At 37.7% G+C, this 20,246-nt stretch overlaps 2 protein-coding genes across 4 annotated transcripts in view; one reads left to right on the forward strand and one right to left on the reverse strand.

Annotated features, from left to right (window-relative positions):
* The window catches only part of apc (APC regulator of WNT signaling pathway), a 36,128-nt gene extending 25,555 nt beyond the window's left edge, over window positions 1–10,573 (reverse strand). The window contains exon 1 of one of the 3 annotated variants that reach the window (XM_083569405.1): window positions 10,308–10,573. The gene's annotated coding sequence lies outside the window, so the exon portion shown is untranslated. Of the gene's footprint in view, window positions 1–1,522; window positions 2,820–10,307 lie in introns of those variants that run through there. The other 2 variants (XM_083569403.1, XM_083569404.1) reach the window with 2 other exon arrangements.
* Window positions 10,574–13,891: 3,318 nt separating this feature from the next.
* Window positions 13,892–20,246, forward strand: part of epb41l4a (erythrocyte membrane protein band 4.1 like 4A) — a 47,821-nt gene continuing 41,466 nt past the window's right edge. Inside the window, exon 1 of the mRNA XM_083569431.1 lies at window positions 13,892–14,675. Within this exon, the coding sequence (XP_083425557.1) occupies window positions 14,577–14,675 (99 nt within the window). The 5' untranslated portion in view covers window positions 13,892–14,576. The remainder of the gene's footprint in view (window positions 14,676–20,246) is intronic.

Raw genomic sequence — 20,246 nt, forward strand, 5'->3', positions numbered from 1 at the left:
ATTCTTATTTGTGGATTAGACTTTGTGTATGCATTCCTTCAATGGAAACTGTAAAATGACAGATTTGAACATAAATCTGCGATTAGATTTTTAGCCTAAACTACTGTTGCAAAAAAAGCTAAATGATTAACAAATTTTTTTTTTTTTTTTTTTTATGTTCGTTTGTTTTAAGCAAGAATTTCGGTTTTAGTCCCTGCTCCAACATCCAAACTGGCATCCATGTTGCTCATCCCTTTTAAAAGAAGATAAGGACGTGTGTGCTACACTTTTAGGCTGATGGTTGCCGGAATAAAATGGCTTCTTCAAACCAAAGTGCGTTGCAGAGACGTAATTTCGAATGAAAATCTTTAGCGAATTAACATGCAGGCTGTGAGGAAACCAAATCAGCATTTAGTCCTTTTTGGAAATCAATAGAATAGCGCAAATGAACAGAGATGGGAGAGGCGGTCAAAACCGCCACAGATATTCTGCTGACACACATATGCTGACACACATTTGGATCATTGGAAATAATTATGAAGCATAATTTTGGTATCGTTCAAAAACAAACATTTAAAACAAGTTTTAGTTCAAACTTGCATCAGACATTTCATTTGTGGAGCTTTTTTTTTTGTTGTTTGTTTATTAAAGGAGTCACCTGTCTGCAGTTTATAGGTACTTAAAAAAAAATCCTGTTTAAGGCAAGGACACTAAAATGGTCGACATTGCGACAAAGGCAAGAGGTGCATAAGAAAGAGTGCAAGACGATGCAAAATCTACATTGTGCAGGAATTCATGGTGTCTAATATACATTCATTTATTAAACCAAATGCAGTGCTATTCTGAACGCATGAAAATATGGCTTGTTTATCGTGTTCATGTCACAGCTGTCTCAGCTTTTATTCAAACAGAACCCATTTTTAAGGCTGGTTTTTACATTTTCTGAGGTGCAGCCTTGTAAATGTAGCATGTATACCCCACCTCATGCCATGCAGGTTTAGAAAAAAAAAACCTGCAGTCAAGCTGCAAGAGTGTGAATGTCCTTCCCTTCAGTCCACAAAGACACAGTGGGGCAGCTGCGAACGTCCATTAGCACACACCTTGAGCGAAGAATGACAGCATCGAAAAGAGCAAGACATGGTTCTAAAAAGAATCATGAAAAAGCCGTCACCACCATGACACATCTGCTTTGTTTAAGCATCGCCGCTAAAACGTCCGGCCCCTCCTTCAGCACATAATTTTTTCCTAAAGCACATTATTGCACTTCCACGTTTGCATCTCTCCACTTTTCTTCAATACAAGCCGTCTTTGCCTTGATATTGCAAGAACCAGAGAATCTGTGCACATCCCCCAACACCCACCCAGTCTGCCTCTCAACAAGCATCAAAACAAAAGGCTTAGAGGAACCGCCTCACTATTCAACCACATACACACACCCAGATGCTGCTCATTCACCACGGACACTGTTACAAATCCTCGTGAAAAGATGGAAGAAAAAAAACGCAGCTGCACATCCTGTAAAGATAGAAAAGCACAAACCTACCCCATTGCGATACCAGTGACAGCCTCCATCCCATCTCCCGTTCGAGCTGCCTCTTTTTTTTTTTTTTTTTTTTTGCACGAATGCATCCAGCCAGCACGGTCACATGGGTGCTGAGGGAGCCAATCAAAAAGATTACAGAAGGCGCTGCAGTGGCCGACTGGTGGCTGGCTCGCTTCACAATTGCAGCTACATCCCTCGGCTCAATTAAAGTTTTTACAGCAAAGAGGGAGTGAAGTGAAGGAGGGGGGAAGATTGTAACAGGGTTGAAGTGGGAGGTCATGGTGCCTAAAGGTTGTGGCTTGAAGCTAACAGCTGAATAAAACCAAGTCTATTTGTGTACATAATATGACTAGACCAAGCACCATGACAAAATCAGATTATTGTACTAATTTAAGCTGATAACATTTTAAGTAATTGCTGGAAAGACGTGAAAGAAGTTTGTTTGAAATCTTTACAAATGTATTCAAAAGAAAAAATAAAAAGAAAATCACATATACATACTGCAAGTATTCACAGCCTTTGCCATGACACATAAAATTAAGCTCAGGCACATCTGGTTTCCACTGATCACCCTTGAGATGTTTCTACAACTTGATTAGAGTCCACCTGTGGTAAATTCAGTTGATTGGACATGAAAAAAGCACACACCAGTCTATATAAGGTGCCACAGTTAACAGTGCAGGTCAGAGCACAAACCAAGCCATGAAGTTCAAGAAATTGTCTGTAGACCTCTGACACTGGATTGTGTCAATTCACAGATCTGGGAGAGGGTACAGAAATTCTGCAGCATTGAAGGTCCCAGTGAGCACAGTGGCCGCCATCATCTATAACCGGAAGAGGTTTGAAACCACCAGGACTCTACCTACAGCAGAGCCACCCAGCCACTATGAGCAATCAGAGAGAAGGGTCTTAGTCATGGAGGTGACCAAAACCCCCGATGGTCACGCTGAAAGAGCTCCATCATTTTTCTTTGGACAGAGGAGAAACTTCCAGAAAAACAACCATCTCTGCAGCACTCCACCAATCAGGCCTGTATGGTAGACTGGCCAGACGGAAGCCACTCCTCAATAAAAGGAATGGAATGAACTTCCTCTAGATGTCCGTACAGCGGAGTCCCTGATTATCTTCAAGCGACGACTGAAGACCTACCTCTTCCTGAAACACTTAAATTAGCACTTTCCAAGTTTGTAGAATTCTAGGGTTATATTTATATTAAGTTTGTAATCTGGCATACCAGTGTAGATGGTATTCATTACTAGAGATTTAAAGCACTTTTGTACGTCGCTCTGGATAAGGGCGTCTGCTAAATGCCGCAAATGTAAATAGCACATGACAGCCAATCTGGAGTTTGCTTAAAAGGCACCTGAAGGTCTCTCAGACAATGAGAAACAAAGATTGTACTCTTTAGTCTGAATGCCAAGAGTCATGCCTGGAGGAAATCAGGCACCGCTCATCACCTGGCCAAAAAATATTTACCACCATAGTTTTTCCATGTCAGGAACTGGGAGACTAGTCAGGAACGAGTGAAAGATTAATGCAGCAATGTACAGAGACATCCTTGATGAAAACCTGCTCCAGAGCACTCTGGACCTCAGATTGGGATCATCAGATCATCATCTTCTGTGAATGTCCTCGAGTGGCCCAGGCAGAGCTCAAAACTGCTTGAACTGGATTAAACATCTCTGGACAGATTTGAAAATGGCTGTGCACTGACATGCTCAATCAACCTGATAGAGCTTGTGAGAGGTTTTGCAAAGAAGAATGGGAGAAACTGCCCAAAAATAGGTGTCATGCTTGTAGCACCATAATCAAAAATACTTGAGGCTGTAATTGGTGCCAGAGGTGCTTCAACTAAATTTAGAGCAAAAGGCTGTGAATATTTATGTACATGTGATTTCTTTTTTTTTTTTATTTGTAATAAATTTGCAAAGATTTCAAACAAACTTCTTTCACATGGTCATTATGTGGTATTGTTTGTAGAAAAAAATAATGAATTTAATTCCCATTACTATCCCATGAATGAATTCCCTCTTTACTCGGTCATTGTTTGCTTTCGTCAGTTTAGTGTTTTTTTCGTGTGCTCATTAGCTAAGCTGAATAGTCAATCAGAGCTATTTTTCTCATCAACAAGCTCCGCCGCCACTCAACATGCAGAATCGGCTGACTCGATCTGACTAAAGCGAACAGTAGGAACGTCCCGGAAAAAAATTCAACCAACTGGTGCTTTGAAACCCCCCCCCAACATTACCCAATCAACGACGAGTTTTTGAAACTGTATTGTTTGCAAGCCTTCAACCAGCTGTCGTTTAGGCTACAGACAGGCACAAGTACCGCAACCTGGTAACAAGTACACTGATTGGAGAGGCTTGTGTTGCGGAATAAATGTTTAATTGAAGCAATTTTCTGTAAGGTCTTATTAAATCAACTGTTGAGAGGAAGGGGGCAAAAAAAGAAAGAAAAATTTTTCATTAAAAAAAATCAATAAATAAAAAAGAAATCGGTATCACATATCCATCGGTTGCACAGTCAAATTTTATGCTGATGTGAATCAGTGAATCTTACCATCCCTACTGCACATGTTCAAACTTTTAGCAACTGAAAATATGTTATTATATATTAAATTAAAATGTACCATTATAGCTACAGAATCACCTAAAAATAAACATACAGTTTTTATTGCAACTGCCAACAAGCAGTTCCTGACTACATAGAAGATTAACATTAAACACCGTCCTGTATCTCTTATTAAACCTGAAATGGTGGAAATTCTTTTCCACAAATAAGAGACGGAATATAACACGGGTCTCTAAAAATGAACAAGTAATTTGTTTTATTCTTTTTAGAAAATGTATTTTTAATCGCTGAAATTACATAAAAGAAAATCGGTGAAAACTAAACCCATTTAGTGCATTTAATTGCCGTATTACATCAAAATACAAATACTGTGCGTTCAAAAATTCCCTCCACAGTGGCTGCGTAAAGTAAGTTATGGGAAACTATTCGTTTAATAAAACTCAATTATTCACACATTTCTGTATCTGTTTATTAAATCTCACACAGTATTTCGGAAAAGCTGCTTTTAAAAATGCGCTCCACTTCCTGCTCTACATGGCCACTTTTTGAACGCACTGCATATAAATAAAAATATAAAAATCGATTTCAATTCACTTTAAAAACAGTAACCACAGCGAAGGGTTTTCTTTATGTTTTAGTTTGAAATGAACCAAAACTTTTTGATGTTTACTTTGGTCTAAATCCTCCATTTTGCATTCTTCTGTGTTTACTTGTCCAGAGCGCTCTATAGCTTGGCAGGCGGGTGCGTCAGTAATAATTGGTCCATGGGAAACACAGTGCTCCGTGTTTTGTTAAATGGACTAAACGAAGCATCGAAGGCAAATTAATTTGCCTAAAGGAATTTTTGTAATCAAATTACTTGAAATCGTTACAGCCCTAATACAAATATTTTCACTCTTGAACAAATGGTATCAATTAACTTGTAATTGTGATAGTTATGAGGAGCCAAAAGCTGTTTTTTGATTGGTTTGTTTGTTTCTTTTATTACCATATACAGTAATCCCCTGCTTTCCCACGGTTCGAATCTCGCGCCCCGGTTTATCACGGAATCGCATTTGGCGGATAGCACGATAGACCAAAAAACTTCTAGGGAATCGTTTTTATGGAGTTTTTTGTTGAAATAATGATATTTATTAATACAAATATTATTCATTATAAAATAAAGTAAAATGTTAATACAGTACAGTATACATAAAATAGCATTTTTCGGGTGGCGTCCGTTTATCGGGGGCAGTTTTGGGACATAGGTTTTATCATTCACCAATTAAAAGCTTCGCTTTAAATCACCAAATAAATCTTCAGGAGTGGCATGTCCACCATCTGGCCAAAGGCTTCAAATGACAAAGTTTTGAGCCGACTCATCTCAGCAGGCTCATTCTACTTGCACAAAGTGTGACTGTGCTGAAGAAAAGCCTTCCATTTCGAACGAAACAGCTTCCAATATTAGCATAAATAATAGGGTGCAAGTCCTCATTCGACTTCATTATCTGACTACCACACAAAGTGAATTGTGTTATAAAATTAATTAATACATATATTCACTATATTACATCTAAAGGATAAAAACTGGTGTACCTGTTGTGCTGTAGTGGCATTTATTTTTACTACCATTGGATGAGTCCTCGTTACCTTTTAGAGAAGGTTCACTTCAAATCTGCACAAACCTCCTTTGACTGACCAATTATATCTTACAATGGGAACATTTCTATCATGATGGGAGTGGTCTCTTCCAAAATAACCCCATGTACATCATATGCTGTCAGACCAGAGACTAGCCATAAGGACAGGAAACTCCCCTGTTCTGTCCTTTAACCAATCATAAAGCTGAAATCGCATGTTCCGCTGTAATTGCTGCTTGAAAACACTCTTGATTTGTGATTCTAGCAAGTTCAGAAATCTAGCTAGAAACAGCCAACATCCTGACTAACGTTGGTTCTCAAACCAAGAACAGTCCCAGCTCTGCTTTGTGTGGAGGTAAGGGGTTGTCAATCAAATTAGAACACCAAAGCAGCTCTTTAATCAGAATCATTGGATTCATCTTGTTTAACATTTTACTTAAGTGACTACATGCTTTATTTCATTTTGATCACCAAGAATCACCATCCCTCAAAGTTCCAAAAAAAAAAGAAAAACATTATTAGCATCTTATCCTCACTGTGTTGGTTAGTTTCATCTCGAATCCAACTACAGCTTCTACAGCACACATTTTTACACTATTAGCACCATGCAGCACTTGTGTTACTGTAGCAGAACCAGCCAGTTGAGAATGGTGTCCTCTGAATAAGCCCTTGTCAACATTAAGCTAAAGCGCATTCAATGGCCTTCGTTTTTCTCTTAACCAAGTAAATGAATGAAACCCTTGGAAGGAGGAGGACGTACTCTGGTGGGGTTTTTTGCTTCTTTTCATGTAAATTAGGTGCGAGGCTCTGAAAAGCTTAAAATGAACATTGGCAGAGACTCTTGTTCAACAGTCTTTTCCTCTCAGAGATGCTCGCCAAAGAGCTGAAGTGTGGGAAAATGAGGCGTTCATGCTACACAGCTTAAACCTCAGCAGTTAAAAAAAAAAAAAAAAAAAACACTGTAAAATTGCCCATTGTAGTAGTAACAAAGCAGAAAGGTGTCTTGTGCAGTTTCTTCACAGTAATTAGAAAGGGATACTGAGGGATAAGAAATGTATTTGTTAATGCACCTTTTTGTCCTGATTTCTCTTCTCATAGCTTTAAGTCTCAACTAGCTTGAAACACGTAGAGCCTCCGAGTCATGATTTCTGACCCTGTAGTAGGCCTGGTTCATAACCTAAATTAACCATGCGAGAGATCAGAGAAGAATATTCAAATGCCCAGCATGATAATTCAATAACCCACTCTTTCCATCCGTGGCAAGCTGAAAAGCATTTTGTCTCTCCTCACGAACCCACTGAACTTCCACTCATTATTCTGTATACAGCACAGGTACCCAAACATTTTTCTATGAAGTGCCAAAAATAAAACCTGATTCAGGGCGTGGTACAAAAATAAAAGTTGCATTTTATGTAACCTTATACAGTCAGACCCCAACCTACGACCATTTGACTTGCGACATTTCAGAGATTCGACGATCACCTCCAAAAAAATAAAAAACAATAAGTAATAAAAAAAAAATAAATAAATAAAAAAATAAAAAAAAAATAAAAATAAAAAAAATTATATATATATATATATATATATATATATATATATATATATATACACACACACACATACATACACACACACACACACAATATGTAGTGTGTGTATGTATATATATATATATATATATATATATATATATATATATATATATATATATATATATATATATATATATATATATATATATATATATACACACATATACATATATATATATATACACACATATACATACACACACACACATATACATACATACACACACACACACACAATCCTATTTATTATTTACTTTGTGTACTATGTAAAAATTTAATTTAAATGTGTTTACAGTGCCTCTTTATGTCTGCGTTGGAACTCATCATAGTCAATCTTCTTGACTTACAACCGGTTTTTCTGTCTCTATGTCATAAGTTGGGGTCTACCTGTATTAAACCTAAATCAGCCATTGCTCCTCTCATTTATTTCATAATATTGAAACAAACAGAAATATATTACTCTGTAATTTGTTTATCGACCTAATCATTTCCAAAGTTCTATTTCAATGAAACTTATAGTACAATGAGAAAGAATTCAATGTATTGCACAATAGAATTTAGTGCCTACTACAGTTATTTAGTGAACTGTAATTAGAGACATGCAGGTCCTTATTTTTCAAAAGGTTTTTCCAAATGGCATTTCCCCCTTTTCTCCCTCTTCTCAAAATAAGCCAAATCAAAAGTCACCACCAGCTTTTTTTCCCCCCCTGCAGACCCAAGTTTTGGTATTACTGCTATAGATGCTTGTGTTTGGAAGTTATCAATGCCTGCATGCAAACATTGAAACCTGTCTGGTAGAGATGATGTGCATCCAGTGCACATTATCAATCCTACAAATGTACAAAAGGTATGAGGTGTGGGTTTGTGTTTGCAGAGTCACAAATAAAGTAAAAGAAAAAAAAAAGAAAAAAGGAAAAGCCTTGAACATCAACAAATCAGAAACAAATTAAATTCTTTCACAGAGAAATGAATGATATTTAAAGAAGTGAGAGGGTGAGACATACAGCATTTAATCAGAACCTGAGAACGGAAGAAATAAATGAAAAATGGCAACACAATTGGTGTCTTTTTTTTATTTTAAGTATAAATGCCTTTATCACATCATGTGCGCTATATGTACTAGTGTGCGGATTCCTAAAGTGTCGTGCATGCCCCAGCACGATGAAAACAGGGTATATTGTTCCACAGTATGCATGTGCACATAAGTATAGGATGACAAAGATGGACAAAGATGTCTATACGTACAAGCTCAAATGAAGTGTCTGTATTTCCCAAGTATCAGTAACCAAAACACACAAATGTTTTGAGCAGTGAAATCGTTTCATTTCAGAAATCCTTAAAAAGAACGCTGTGGAATACACGATCAGGCAAAGGTTTTAAAAAGCACGGCTTAAAATAGAGCATGAAAGACAATCTGTAATTTCCTCTGGTCCGAGTCCATTATGAGCTTTCAAAACTTTTTCCGGTGCAGGCAGAAAGCCTGGGATCTTGCAAGCCAGTTATGGATCATCTCTTGTGTTTGCTCAAAGAGCCAAAAAGCAAAAAGAGATGTGACAAAGGGTGGGGAGGTTTTTTGCTTTCTGATAGAAGACATTTATATTGTTTGAGCAGACGGATATTTTACCTGTTTGGAAGGAGTCTATAGTCTTAAAGTAAGCAGGAAAACAAATGCCCTGATGGGTCAGGTTCACATCAGGTCACATTGTATTTGATTAGTTTAGCAGTTAGCTCTGTGTACAGGTCGGTGCCTCGCTGTTAGTTTTACTGTGTTGTTACACCCAGTGTTGTTTTATGTAATGTGTATAGTTTTGTGTAATAATGCATTGATTTCTGGTCCTGAAGGGACATTGTGTACATGGCTGAAAAGACAAAGCCATTTAACTTAACTATTACTCACATTTTGTTTACATTTTTTGCTACTGTTCACTTTGTCTCTTTACAACAGGTTTACTGGTGGAGCTATTTTGTTTTTTGTGCATTTGTCTTGCACCGTCCTGTGTTGCCTTTGCACCGTCCTGTGTTGCCTTTGCACCGTCCTGTGTTGCCTTTGCACCGTCCTGTGTTGCCTTTGCACCGTCCTGTGTTGCCTTTGCACCGTCCTGTGTTGCCTTTGCACCGTCCTGTGTTGCCTTTGCACCGTCCTGTGTTGCCTTTGCACCGTCCTGTGTTGCCTTTGCACCGTCCTGTGTTGCCTTTGCACCGTCCTGTGTTGCCTTTGCACCGTCCTGTGTTGCCTTACCACTGTTTGCACCAGGTTGCACACGATGCACTTTATGTGGCGAGGACACTCATTAGTCCTTACCCCTGTGTTTTCTGTGATTGTTGTATGTAGCACCAGGGTTCAGGAGGAACGTTGTTTCATTTCACTGTGTACTGCGTCAGCTATATATAGTTGAAATGACAATAAAAGCATCTTGGCTTGACTTGAATAACTAGGATACAGGAACTGTGTATTTTTTCATCAGTTGATGAATAATGCATTATTGATTAACACTGCAGGTTCATGCAGGTTAAAAACATTTTAGCAGCACTTTCAGGAAACTTCTGCTGGTGTGGAATAAAAATAATAATCACCTGGACACTGTCCCAAGTCCAGACCGTTGTGTGGAACTGCTGTTTGGGGGTGTAGTTGATTGTGTTTAGTTTTGCTGCTCAGCTTTCCATTACCTCGTGCATTTACCCAGGGCCAGATTGACGCTGTATCCCAAACACAGCCGTGTAGCAGCTCTAGTGCACTTAGTACGCTGGAAAGCCATTATCCCACATTCGATTAAGTGCACTCAGACAGGAAGCCAGGATCGATTTGGCATTCATCCCTGTATAGAACAACTAACTTTCGGGAAAGGGGATTTTACACTTCCACAAAGCGATTCAATATCCTCTCACTTAGTTTACACATACATAATCTCGCAAATGCACTTAAATGCAAAGATTCGGCTGTGATCGTACTTTGTTGTTTCGTATCTTAGAGCTATTAAAGGCATCATTAAATCTTCTTACCTGCACAAACATTCGTCCACTTCACCAACTTGCTCGACTCTTAACGCCCCGGACTGAGATTATCCATTAAAACCATAATGCTGGCTCACAAACAAGCCGGATCGCCCTGAAGTTCAGGCACCAACTCACTTCTTGGGTTCCGAACCAAACTTTTCCCTTTCTTTTGTGTCTGAATTCTCCTCCTTTATCAGCGTTTAGTCCGAGTGTTACGCCATGTTGTGAAGCAGGAGGCTAATCGTGCGCATGCGCACTGGCACGCCGCGGCGAATTTAAACCTGCCATCTAGCGGTGAGCAAAAGGAATTGACAACATTCCAGCCATCCTCTTTCATTCCTGTGTTTCAGATTCCTTCTGGTTCCAGTGATCATTACATCCTGTTCCATTTTATTCCCGTATGTTCCATCTTATCCTCTTTCTCTTCAATTAAATTTTCATTTTTACATTTCAAAATGTAACGCCCCGGACTGAGATTTTCCATTAAAGCCATGATGCTGGCTCACAAACATCATCACTGGGAACAGCCATTATACAGACCTTCCAATCAGTAACCCAGAGCTACCACCGCCCAAAGGTTTTTGTAGATCCCAGTTTATCAGAGCAAAGGGCCAACCAACCCTGGAGCAGATTGGGTTAAGTGCTTTGTTTAAAGACCCGACAGTCGCAGCTTGGCAGTGCTGGGGCTCGAACCCCTACCCTTATGATCAGTAATCCTAATCATAACTGACCTGTTGTCTCTCTAAAATAGATTGTATAAGGAACCTTGAGGAACCAGACTCAGAAGGGAATCCATCCTCATTCGGGTGGCACCGAATGTCCATTAATTATTGTTCCATCATGGTTGAGGTGTGCTATTCAGTGAATTGTTCATGATGGACGTTTAAATGCACAACTGTTCATGCCAATGCCTTTTCACTCTCATACTGCATTGTATTCAGCTTTATTCCATTTCTTATTTTTCAGTCTCGTTGCATGTTAATCAGTGTTTATTAAGTTTTATTATCTATTTAGGTCGTATTTTCTCTTATTCCATCTCAGGCTTTCTTGCCCGATGTTCATTTATGTTCATAACATTTCTTCATTCCATGAGGATAATAGTTTTCCTCTGAGGTATGTTCGTGCAAAATTAAAAGCCTGTTTGTTTGTATGGGTTTTTTTGGCACATTACCATCAAATTATAAAATCTGAAAGACTGATGTTTTGCTCAGTTGAAATTGTATTTAAGTAACAGGAGAGTAATTTGTATGCATCCTGATTTCTGTAAAGCTTCTAACTGAGATATGAAATAAATTGAACTGCAGTTGATTGAAGTGCAGTAACTAAATCCATTCATTTTCTATACAGATTTTTCTACAAAGGGTTACAGGGGAGATCTGGATCCAGTCCCAGGGAACTCAGGACACAGAAGCTTGGATGGGGTGCCAATCCCATCTCAGTGCACATTCACAACACTCACTCTCTCTCTATCACACACACACACACACACACACACACACACACACACACACACACACACACACACACAAAACAGACAATTTGCAAATGCCAATCAGCCATGTCAATACCAAACATGTCTTTAGACTGGGAGAGAAATCCGGAGTATCGGGTGGAAACCCCCAAGGCAGAGGGAGAACATGAGGGTGAGGTTCAAAACCCACAACCCTGGAGATGCAATGGTGGTGCAATGCAAACATCCTAACCACAGTTTATTTGATGTTCTAGTCTGTATAAACTGAAAGTTTTGTTAGTCAAAAGTTGAAAGAAACTTCCACCGTAAAGTATTTACAAACTGAACACTAAAACACTATAACTGTGATGCGTAATCAAATTACTATTTAGCATTCAAACACTTTTGTCAAATGATGCATCTGGGGGGGTTTTTGGTTGTAAACATAACTGTTTGTCTGGGAGAAATGTTTCACTAGTGTGCTTGTGTCGTTCATCAGAAGTATGCACTGGTTGGTTTCGTACATTTCTAAGTGTGGCTCAGGTGAGCAAATAAATATTTGTATACTACCGTAGAACATGATCCAAATAAATTGGTGTTTAAAATATATTGAAGGTAATCTACTGCTCTAGGTTTATAAAGGATGAAAAATGACTTAATTCATTTTTTTTTTATTATTTAAATGGGGACCTATTTAAATAAATGCAGTTCATTTACTTTTGCATGAACTTCGTTTGGGCTGTTTTTTGGGGGGCTATATTATTGTTTGTTTGTTTGTTTGTTTGTTGGCACCTAGTACTTACTTAAATGCCATTCATTTCTCTGACAAAGATTTTTATCCTTTGCTGATTTGTTGATATTTTCAGGCTTTTCTTTTTTTTTTTTTTACTTCTTTGCTGTTTCTCGAGGTTTTCGTTTGAAAAACGAAGTAAAGTCATCATTGGCCTGGTTTATACTTCATTTGTGATTCTGCAAGCACAAATACACACCTTGTACTTTCTGTGCATCTGTAGGATTGAGAGTGATGTGCACTGGATGCACGTCTAAAACAAAGCATCTCCACCAGATATATGCATAATGAGACACCGCCTTTCATCTGTTGGTGATGTCGCATCACACATGTGCAGGCACTTATAAGTTGCACACAAAACAGTGTCTCTTTTTAATAAAGATGCCAAAACAAGGACATGCAGGTCAGAATGAGCCTGTGGTCATTTTTAATTTGGCCCACCATGCCATATATGTAAAGTGGGAAATGAAATGAAATAAAAAATGAAATGTAGAGAATATTAATGAATTGGACTTGTTTTATTTCATGTACATGTACATACTTTAAGGTGCAGGTAAAGCATGCTTTGTGTCACACAACAAACTGCTAATTAGGGAGAAATCAAGACTTTTGCACCTGACAAGAGGAAATTGCTGTAAAAATATAATCATATTTTATGAACATTTGCCATTATTATGAAACAAAACATTCTTCGACTTTCTCAAAGGATGGCTGGAGGATACATTTACTTTCATGCAACATTTACTTTCAGCCTATGCCCCTTAATCAGGTTTGATTTTTGGATCTTTATAGGAAAAATTTGGGCCCCTCTGCTTTATACTTAAGTCCTTTTTTTTGTCTATAAGAATTCAACCTGTTTTGAAATCAGAATCCGAATCACCTTTATTGCAAAATATCATGTGTTACATGTCCCAGGAATTTGTCGGGGAAGAGATAGATCAGAACCTTCTCACTTCTGGACTTTGGAAAATGTAGGTTCAAATCCCAGCACCATAAAAATTCCACTGCTGGGCCCCTGTGCGAGGCTCTTAATCTTAAACTGCTCAGTTGCATTAATGAAATCATTGTAAGTCGCTCTGGATAAGAGCATCTGCCAAATGCTGTAAATGTAATAATGTGTGCTATAAAATATTTAAAAAAAATCTATAAAAACTAGGGGGATATAAAGTAATAAATAAAGGCATTGACAGTACAGTTAGTACAGGGTATGTAAAAGTGAAGCAGCGCAAATTAAAATATTTTCCAAATAAATCCAAAGGTGCAGAAAATAATAGTCCGGCAGATGGCAGCAAAGATGTGCTTCTTTTATTTCACCGCACCTTCTGTCCGATCAGCATGAATGAGGGCGGAGACCCAGAACAATTGCATTAGACTAAAAGCCTGAATCTCAAACAATTCTACTTTAAATAGATGTACAAGTGCACTAGGTAGGGCGTAAACAGCTATTCATATCATCCTCTATAGAGCGTGGTGGTGTAGTGATTCTTGAGCGGTTTGGAATTCGGCAGCGGTCGGGGAAGCTCCTTGGCAACGGGGCGCTGGAAAGGTTTACGGTCCGTTCACTTGCCTTCAAGTCGGCGCGGAGCATTTATCGTGGGGATCTATTTTATTATAAAAATAGACCGAGTAAAAATTAGTAGTAATAATAATAATAATAAAAATAATAATTAAAATGAGGAAATTGTAATACGGAATTACTTTTGGGACTCAATAGCTGAATTTCACCTGAGCGCTCGCGCTCTCTCACACAGGGTCTCGTGAAGTGTTTGCGCGAGCGGTGGGAATAGAAAAGATGCTGAGGAAACGCGGATATTTCGTTTTTTTTACGATAAAAAGCTAAATGTAATACGACGTATTGTTTCAAACAATATTTATTCGGTTCTCTAGGCTATTCCTAACAAAAGAGTCGTGTGAACAAAGTAACTCAAGTCGGTTTATTTCTCTCCGGACTCGGAACCACTATGAGGAGCAGCTCAAAGACCAATTAAATATATATTTTAAAGAGGGGGAATAAATTGGAGTTTTTAGTGCAAATATGAGCTGTTTCTGCTCCACCCAAGAGGAATTCTACTGCGAGGTGTTGCTTCTGGATGAGACGAAGCTCATTTTGACCAGCCAGCATCAGGGCATTAAGGTAAGACACAATTCTATCAAGTGACCAGGTTTCCACCCTGACTGGATTCACTCTGCTGAAGGGGTGGACCGATTACTTGTGACCCAATATATCGCGATATAATGTCTATTATATGTCGATATGGCGATATATGACACTAAATATTTCTGTTGTCAGGCTCATGTTTTTTGGATGTGCTGCAAAAATATTGTCCATTTCACACTTCTTCGTGTTTTTTAATGTCTGTTTTAATTCATGAATTTGTCTGTTTATCTTCATTTGCTTTATCTTGGTTGAGTGGGCACTGTGTATGAGGCAGGAACACACCCTGATTGAATGGGATGCCAGGGCTTAGTGCGCACACACACACACACACACACACACACACACACACACACACACTCACACACATTTTGCCTTGGGACAAGTCAGCATAGCCGAACCACCTACATGCATTTGGGAGGTGGAGGAAACTAGAGAACCCTGGGCAAACCCACACTGAGACAAGGAGACCATTTAATGTTTAAAGCAGGTGCTGACCCAATCTCACAATCTAGGGATGTTATAGAAGAAATTAATTGAATATTAGGTTTGAAAACGACCTCTGGGTATAATAAGAACAAAATACAGTGATTTGCAAATCGCATCAACCCATATTTCATTCACAATAAAACATAGAAAACTGTTTGAACTGTGGAAATGTACAATTTCTGGAAAAAAATAAGGAAATTATGAATTTGTGTCAAAACACAGGACAGGAATATGTTTACCCTCTTCTTTTAACAAATACAAATATGATATATATGAAAAATGAATATGTCAGGTATTTGAGGAGAACAGTTGCTGGAGTTTTGGAAGAGGAACATTTTCCCATTCATGTCTGATACAGGATTTTAGCTGCTCAACAAACCTGGGTGTTCTTTGTGGGATTTTTTTGTTTCATGATGCGCCAGAAGTTCTCAATTGGTGAAAGGTCTGGAGTGCAGGCAGGCCAGTTCAGCACCTGGATTCTTCTACTACGAAACCATGCGGTTGTAATAGATGCAGTATGCGGTTAAGGATTGTTTTGCTGAAATATGCAAAGCCTTTTCTGAAAACTCCCATACCATCAGAGATGCAGGCTTTTGAACAGAGCCAAATGATGGTGACCTGATGGTCCCTCTCCTCTTTAGTCTGGAGGATGCAGCTTTCTTTTCCATGGTTTTAACTTATTACCGTAATTTCCGGACTATTAAGCGCACCCAAATATAAGCCGCACCCACTGAATTTGACAAAGATTTTTATTTTGAACATAAATACGCCGCACCTGTCTATAAGCCACAGGTGTCTACAGTGAAACTAATGAACTTTGCACAGGCTTTAACGAAAGACAGTGTCTGTTACACGGCTTGTATCTAAACAGTAGCCTGCCAAGAAAGTCATTGTTCACTGTCTTCCTCCTTTCTTTCACAACTATTTCTCTCGAGAGTTTTTCTTTTTACATCATCGTGCGTTTAAAAATCACCATCGGTGAAGCTTTTCTCCCGATGCCGTGCAGCTCAGAACACAGGTGAAGTGTGTTTTTTCATGCCCGGTTGTTTTCAGCGTGAGGAATGATTCGCATTTCCTGTAGACAGTGCGAGTGAGCAGCAGGTCAAACGTCAGAGGAACCTCATCCATATTTATGATGTGGTGCGGCCCGATTCAGTTGGAGCGCTATTTAATATAAAGAGTTTCAATGGTTCACCTGAACCCATTCGCCAATTTCATTGGTCTAATGTTATGGGGGTCGGTGTTTTGGCTTGAAGCTTGTGAAACCGGGAAAAACCCCGGGAAAAACTATAAATTAGCTGCTTCATTGTTTAAACCGCGGGGTTTAAAGCGTGGGAAAAAAGTAGCGGCTTATAGTCCGGAAAATACAGTATTATTTTTATTCGTCTGACCATAGAACAGTTTTCTATTTTGTTTCAGTCCATTTAAAATTGAGCTTTGGCCCAGAGCAGGCAGTGACATTTCTAGATCATGTTCACATATGGCTTCTTCTTTGCACGAGAGAGCTTTAACCTGCACAGTGAGGCAAACTGTGTTCACAGACAATGATTTTTGGAGGTGATGCAGTAATTTCCATCACAGAAGCATCCCTGTTTTAATGCAGTGCTGCCTGAGGGCCCAAAGATCATGGGAATTCAATACCGCCCTTTGAAGATTTCTTTAGTTTCCCGTGATCTCTGGGTAATATTATGTACTGTAGATGATGGGAATTTCAAAGTTTTCACAATTTTATGTTGAGGAACATTGTTTTAAAGTTGTTCCACAATTTGTAGACACTGCAGATTCTGCCTATTTACTTCTGACAGACTTTGCCTCTCTAAGATTCCCTTTTTATACCCAATCATGTTACTGATCTGCTGCTAATTAACATAATTAGATGGAAAATGTTTCCCCAGCATTTTTTTGCTAACACTTTTTTCTCTCTTTTTATCTCACTATTTTGAGACTTGTTACTGCCATCGAAATTAAAACAACTGAATATTTTTCTTTAAAATAGTACATTTCCTTAGTTTAAACATATGATATGTTTTCTAAGTTCCTTCAAAAATAAAATATGGGTTAATGAGATTTGCAAATCATCGCATTCAGATTTGATTCATATTTTACATTTTTTAGGAATTGTGGTTGTATATACACTAGACTTTCATTTTAACATTCTATTTTTTATAGTTTAATAGTTGAAAACAATTATGTAAAAATGTAATTTAAAATAAATAATGTTTAGGTGCTTCCAGTTAGTTTTGTACTTATCTAAAAAAGAAAATAATTAACTAAATGAAATTTAAGTGAATTGTGACATAACCTATATAATATAATCATGATTATTATTATTGTTGTTAATAATAATAATAACAATAATATTGTTATTATTATTATTACTATAGTTATTTCTATTATTGCCATCATTATATTACTATTCCATAGTGTTATATGGTAATGTCTGTTCAGAGGAGGGGAAATGTTGGTGTGCCAGTCATGTGGGTGCCAATCTTTTTGCAGAACAGTGGTTTAAATATAAAAAAAATGCAGCTTAAGAATATTTCAGTGTAATTTATTTTATTGATTTATTTTATGGATTTTTCTACAAAAAAAAAAAAAAAAAAAAAAAAAAGATCTTAAGATTCGGTGACTGTACACACATTCTTTACTCTCTTACAAATCTGCCACTCAATCTCTCCTGGTCTGGTCTCAGTCCCTGTTTTTTTTTCTCTCCAATTATTGGTGTTAAATTTAATACTTTTTTTGCTTGTTTACCCATTTCCTGTTTAATATCCTAGTGCATTTCAACCCCGCTGTGTTTGGCTGTGGTTGTAATGCAATTGCACATTTCCATAAAGCCTGTTCTCTGTCGATTTATAAATTCCACGGCCTACACATTCACCTATTATTCATTCATCCACCCTGCCTGTTCATTCCTTAGGGCATGCAGTAGTTATTTATTAAACCTGAAATATATTATATATTGACCAAAATGAAATAGAAAATGTTACCAGGTTATTTATGGTACAGAGCAGAGTACAGCTGAAGTGTGCTTACGTTCTCTTTTTAGCATTTACATGCTTAACTGTAAACTGTGGAAAAGCTCTTCATCTTCTTTTGTTTGTCGAGCAGCTCATTAGTTCACGATTTGCTCATTGACAGCAAGGAATTAAACATTTTCAGGTGATGCTGTTATTGGAAAATGATCAAGGACCAAAGTTGATTCATGCCCTTTAACAGCTTAGTGTTTAATTCCTCAAATGATCATACTATTTATCCACTTATAGTTGCATTGAATGTTGTAGAATGTCCATGAAATAAGTCGTCATGGCTGTACACATACCTTCTCTGACCTGCATGTTTTTTTCTCCTTTATAAAATAAGAAAATGACCACTTGCTACAGAGAAACCCACAAAGCCTCCTGCCCTGATCAAAACTTTATTTCTGACTGTACTACTGGTGACTTCCTCCTTAGTTACAGAAATATATTTATTAATGAAGATAGATTTATACATTATTATGAAAATATATAGATTTGTGCATTAATAACTGTTGTAGGTACATCACCTATTACTATTTTATAAATTTCCACAATTTTACACCACTACAGTACCACATGTACTAACAGAACAGGCAGATAATAAGAAATTATCTATTAGTAGTAGTATAAGTTTCTCTTCTTCTTCTTCTTCTTCTTCTTCTTCTTCTTATTACTATTATTATTATTATTATTATTATTATCATTATTAATAATATAATTATTATAATTATAATACAGTTTCTTAATATTCAGAGTTCAGCATTACATGTACATCCCTAAGGATCAAGGTGGATTTGTGTTTTAATAATATTTTTAAAGTACCTCATCTCCTCTGGTGCCCGTTTAATTATTGCTTTGGGCAGCAATTTTTAAAATGTGTGGGACACACACACACACACACACACACACACACACACACACACACACACACACACACACACACACACACACACACACATAAACAGGTGACAAATAAAAGAAGTAAAAAAAAAAAAGTAACAGAAAACCCTGTGAAGGTTTTGGTCCAAAAGAACCTGTTATAACATCTTTACATTCTTTGGTACATGGTGGCATCAATTCTACAAGCCAAAACATTTATTTTTTAACATGTTAATATTCTGATGATGATGTTGGACAGAGCACCCTAACATGTTGCTCCAGAATTTGATAGCTTGAGAATTTGATATCTACAATATTGCATAATCTTTAAACCATTTAGTGAACTTTCTTGCACTGTGAACGAGGTGGGAGGGAGTCATCCTGGAAGAGGTCACATCACTTTATAAATGTTTCTTTCTGGAAAGAAGGTGATCAGGGCAAGCAGGAAACTTTGTTTTGTTTGTCAGAGACTCTTAGCTGTAAGGGAGCAAGTGATTATAAACTTTAATTTATAAAATAAATGTCCACCTGAGCTAAACATTTGCAATTTTGCTCAGTACAGCCACAGCAAAGGAAAACAAGCTCTTTATCCCCACAGTGTGCTCTGCATAATTGACAAGATAGTAAATAATTAAAGATCAGGTCATCCAGATCATAAATCCAGATAGTAAATAATCTAGGTAGTTAGTGGATACTTGCTAGTTTTGGTATATGGATTGTTATGGCTACACTGTGCATATTATGTGCATATTTTTGATATAATGAAACACAAAAAAACACTAATGAGGCACTCTAGTGTGTAGAGGCTGTTGTGTATTAAAACCTCAAGAGATCAGACCTTTCAAAAATTAACTCTTGACCTATAACTGGACTGTTAGTATTCTTTGCCACATGATTTGCTCTACTGGGAAACAGCATTCATGAGCAGATGTGCAGGTGTTTCTGTTAAAAGTGGTAAGTGGGGGGTGTATGTTCTTTCCCCTTTAGGACCCAGTTCTCAAACAGTTGTTAATTACGAAGGTTTTCGTATCAGCAAACTCACTGATATGCATCAACACGAATGTTGCTTCTTATCAGTAACCCGTGAATGAACTGTGTTTTCTCACTGTGGTCTCTGGATCTGTAAAAGCTTTTCTCACATCGTCATGGTGTCCCCTCTCCG

This window comes from Silurus aristotelis, assembly GCF_946808225.1.
Source record: "Silurus aristotelis genome assembly, chromosome: 18".
NCBI classification, from domain to species: Eukaryota; Metazoa; Chordata; class Actinopteri; order Siluriformes; family Siluridae; genus Silurus; species Silurus aristotelis.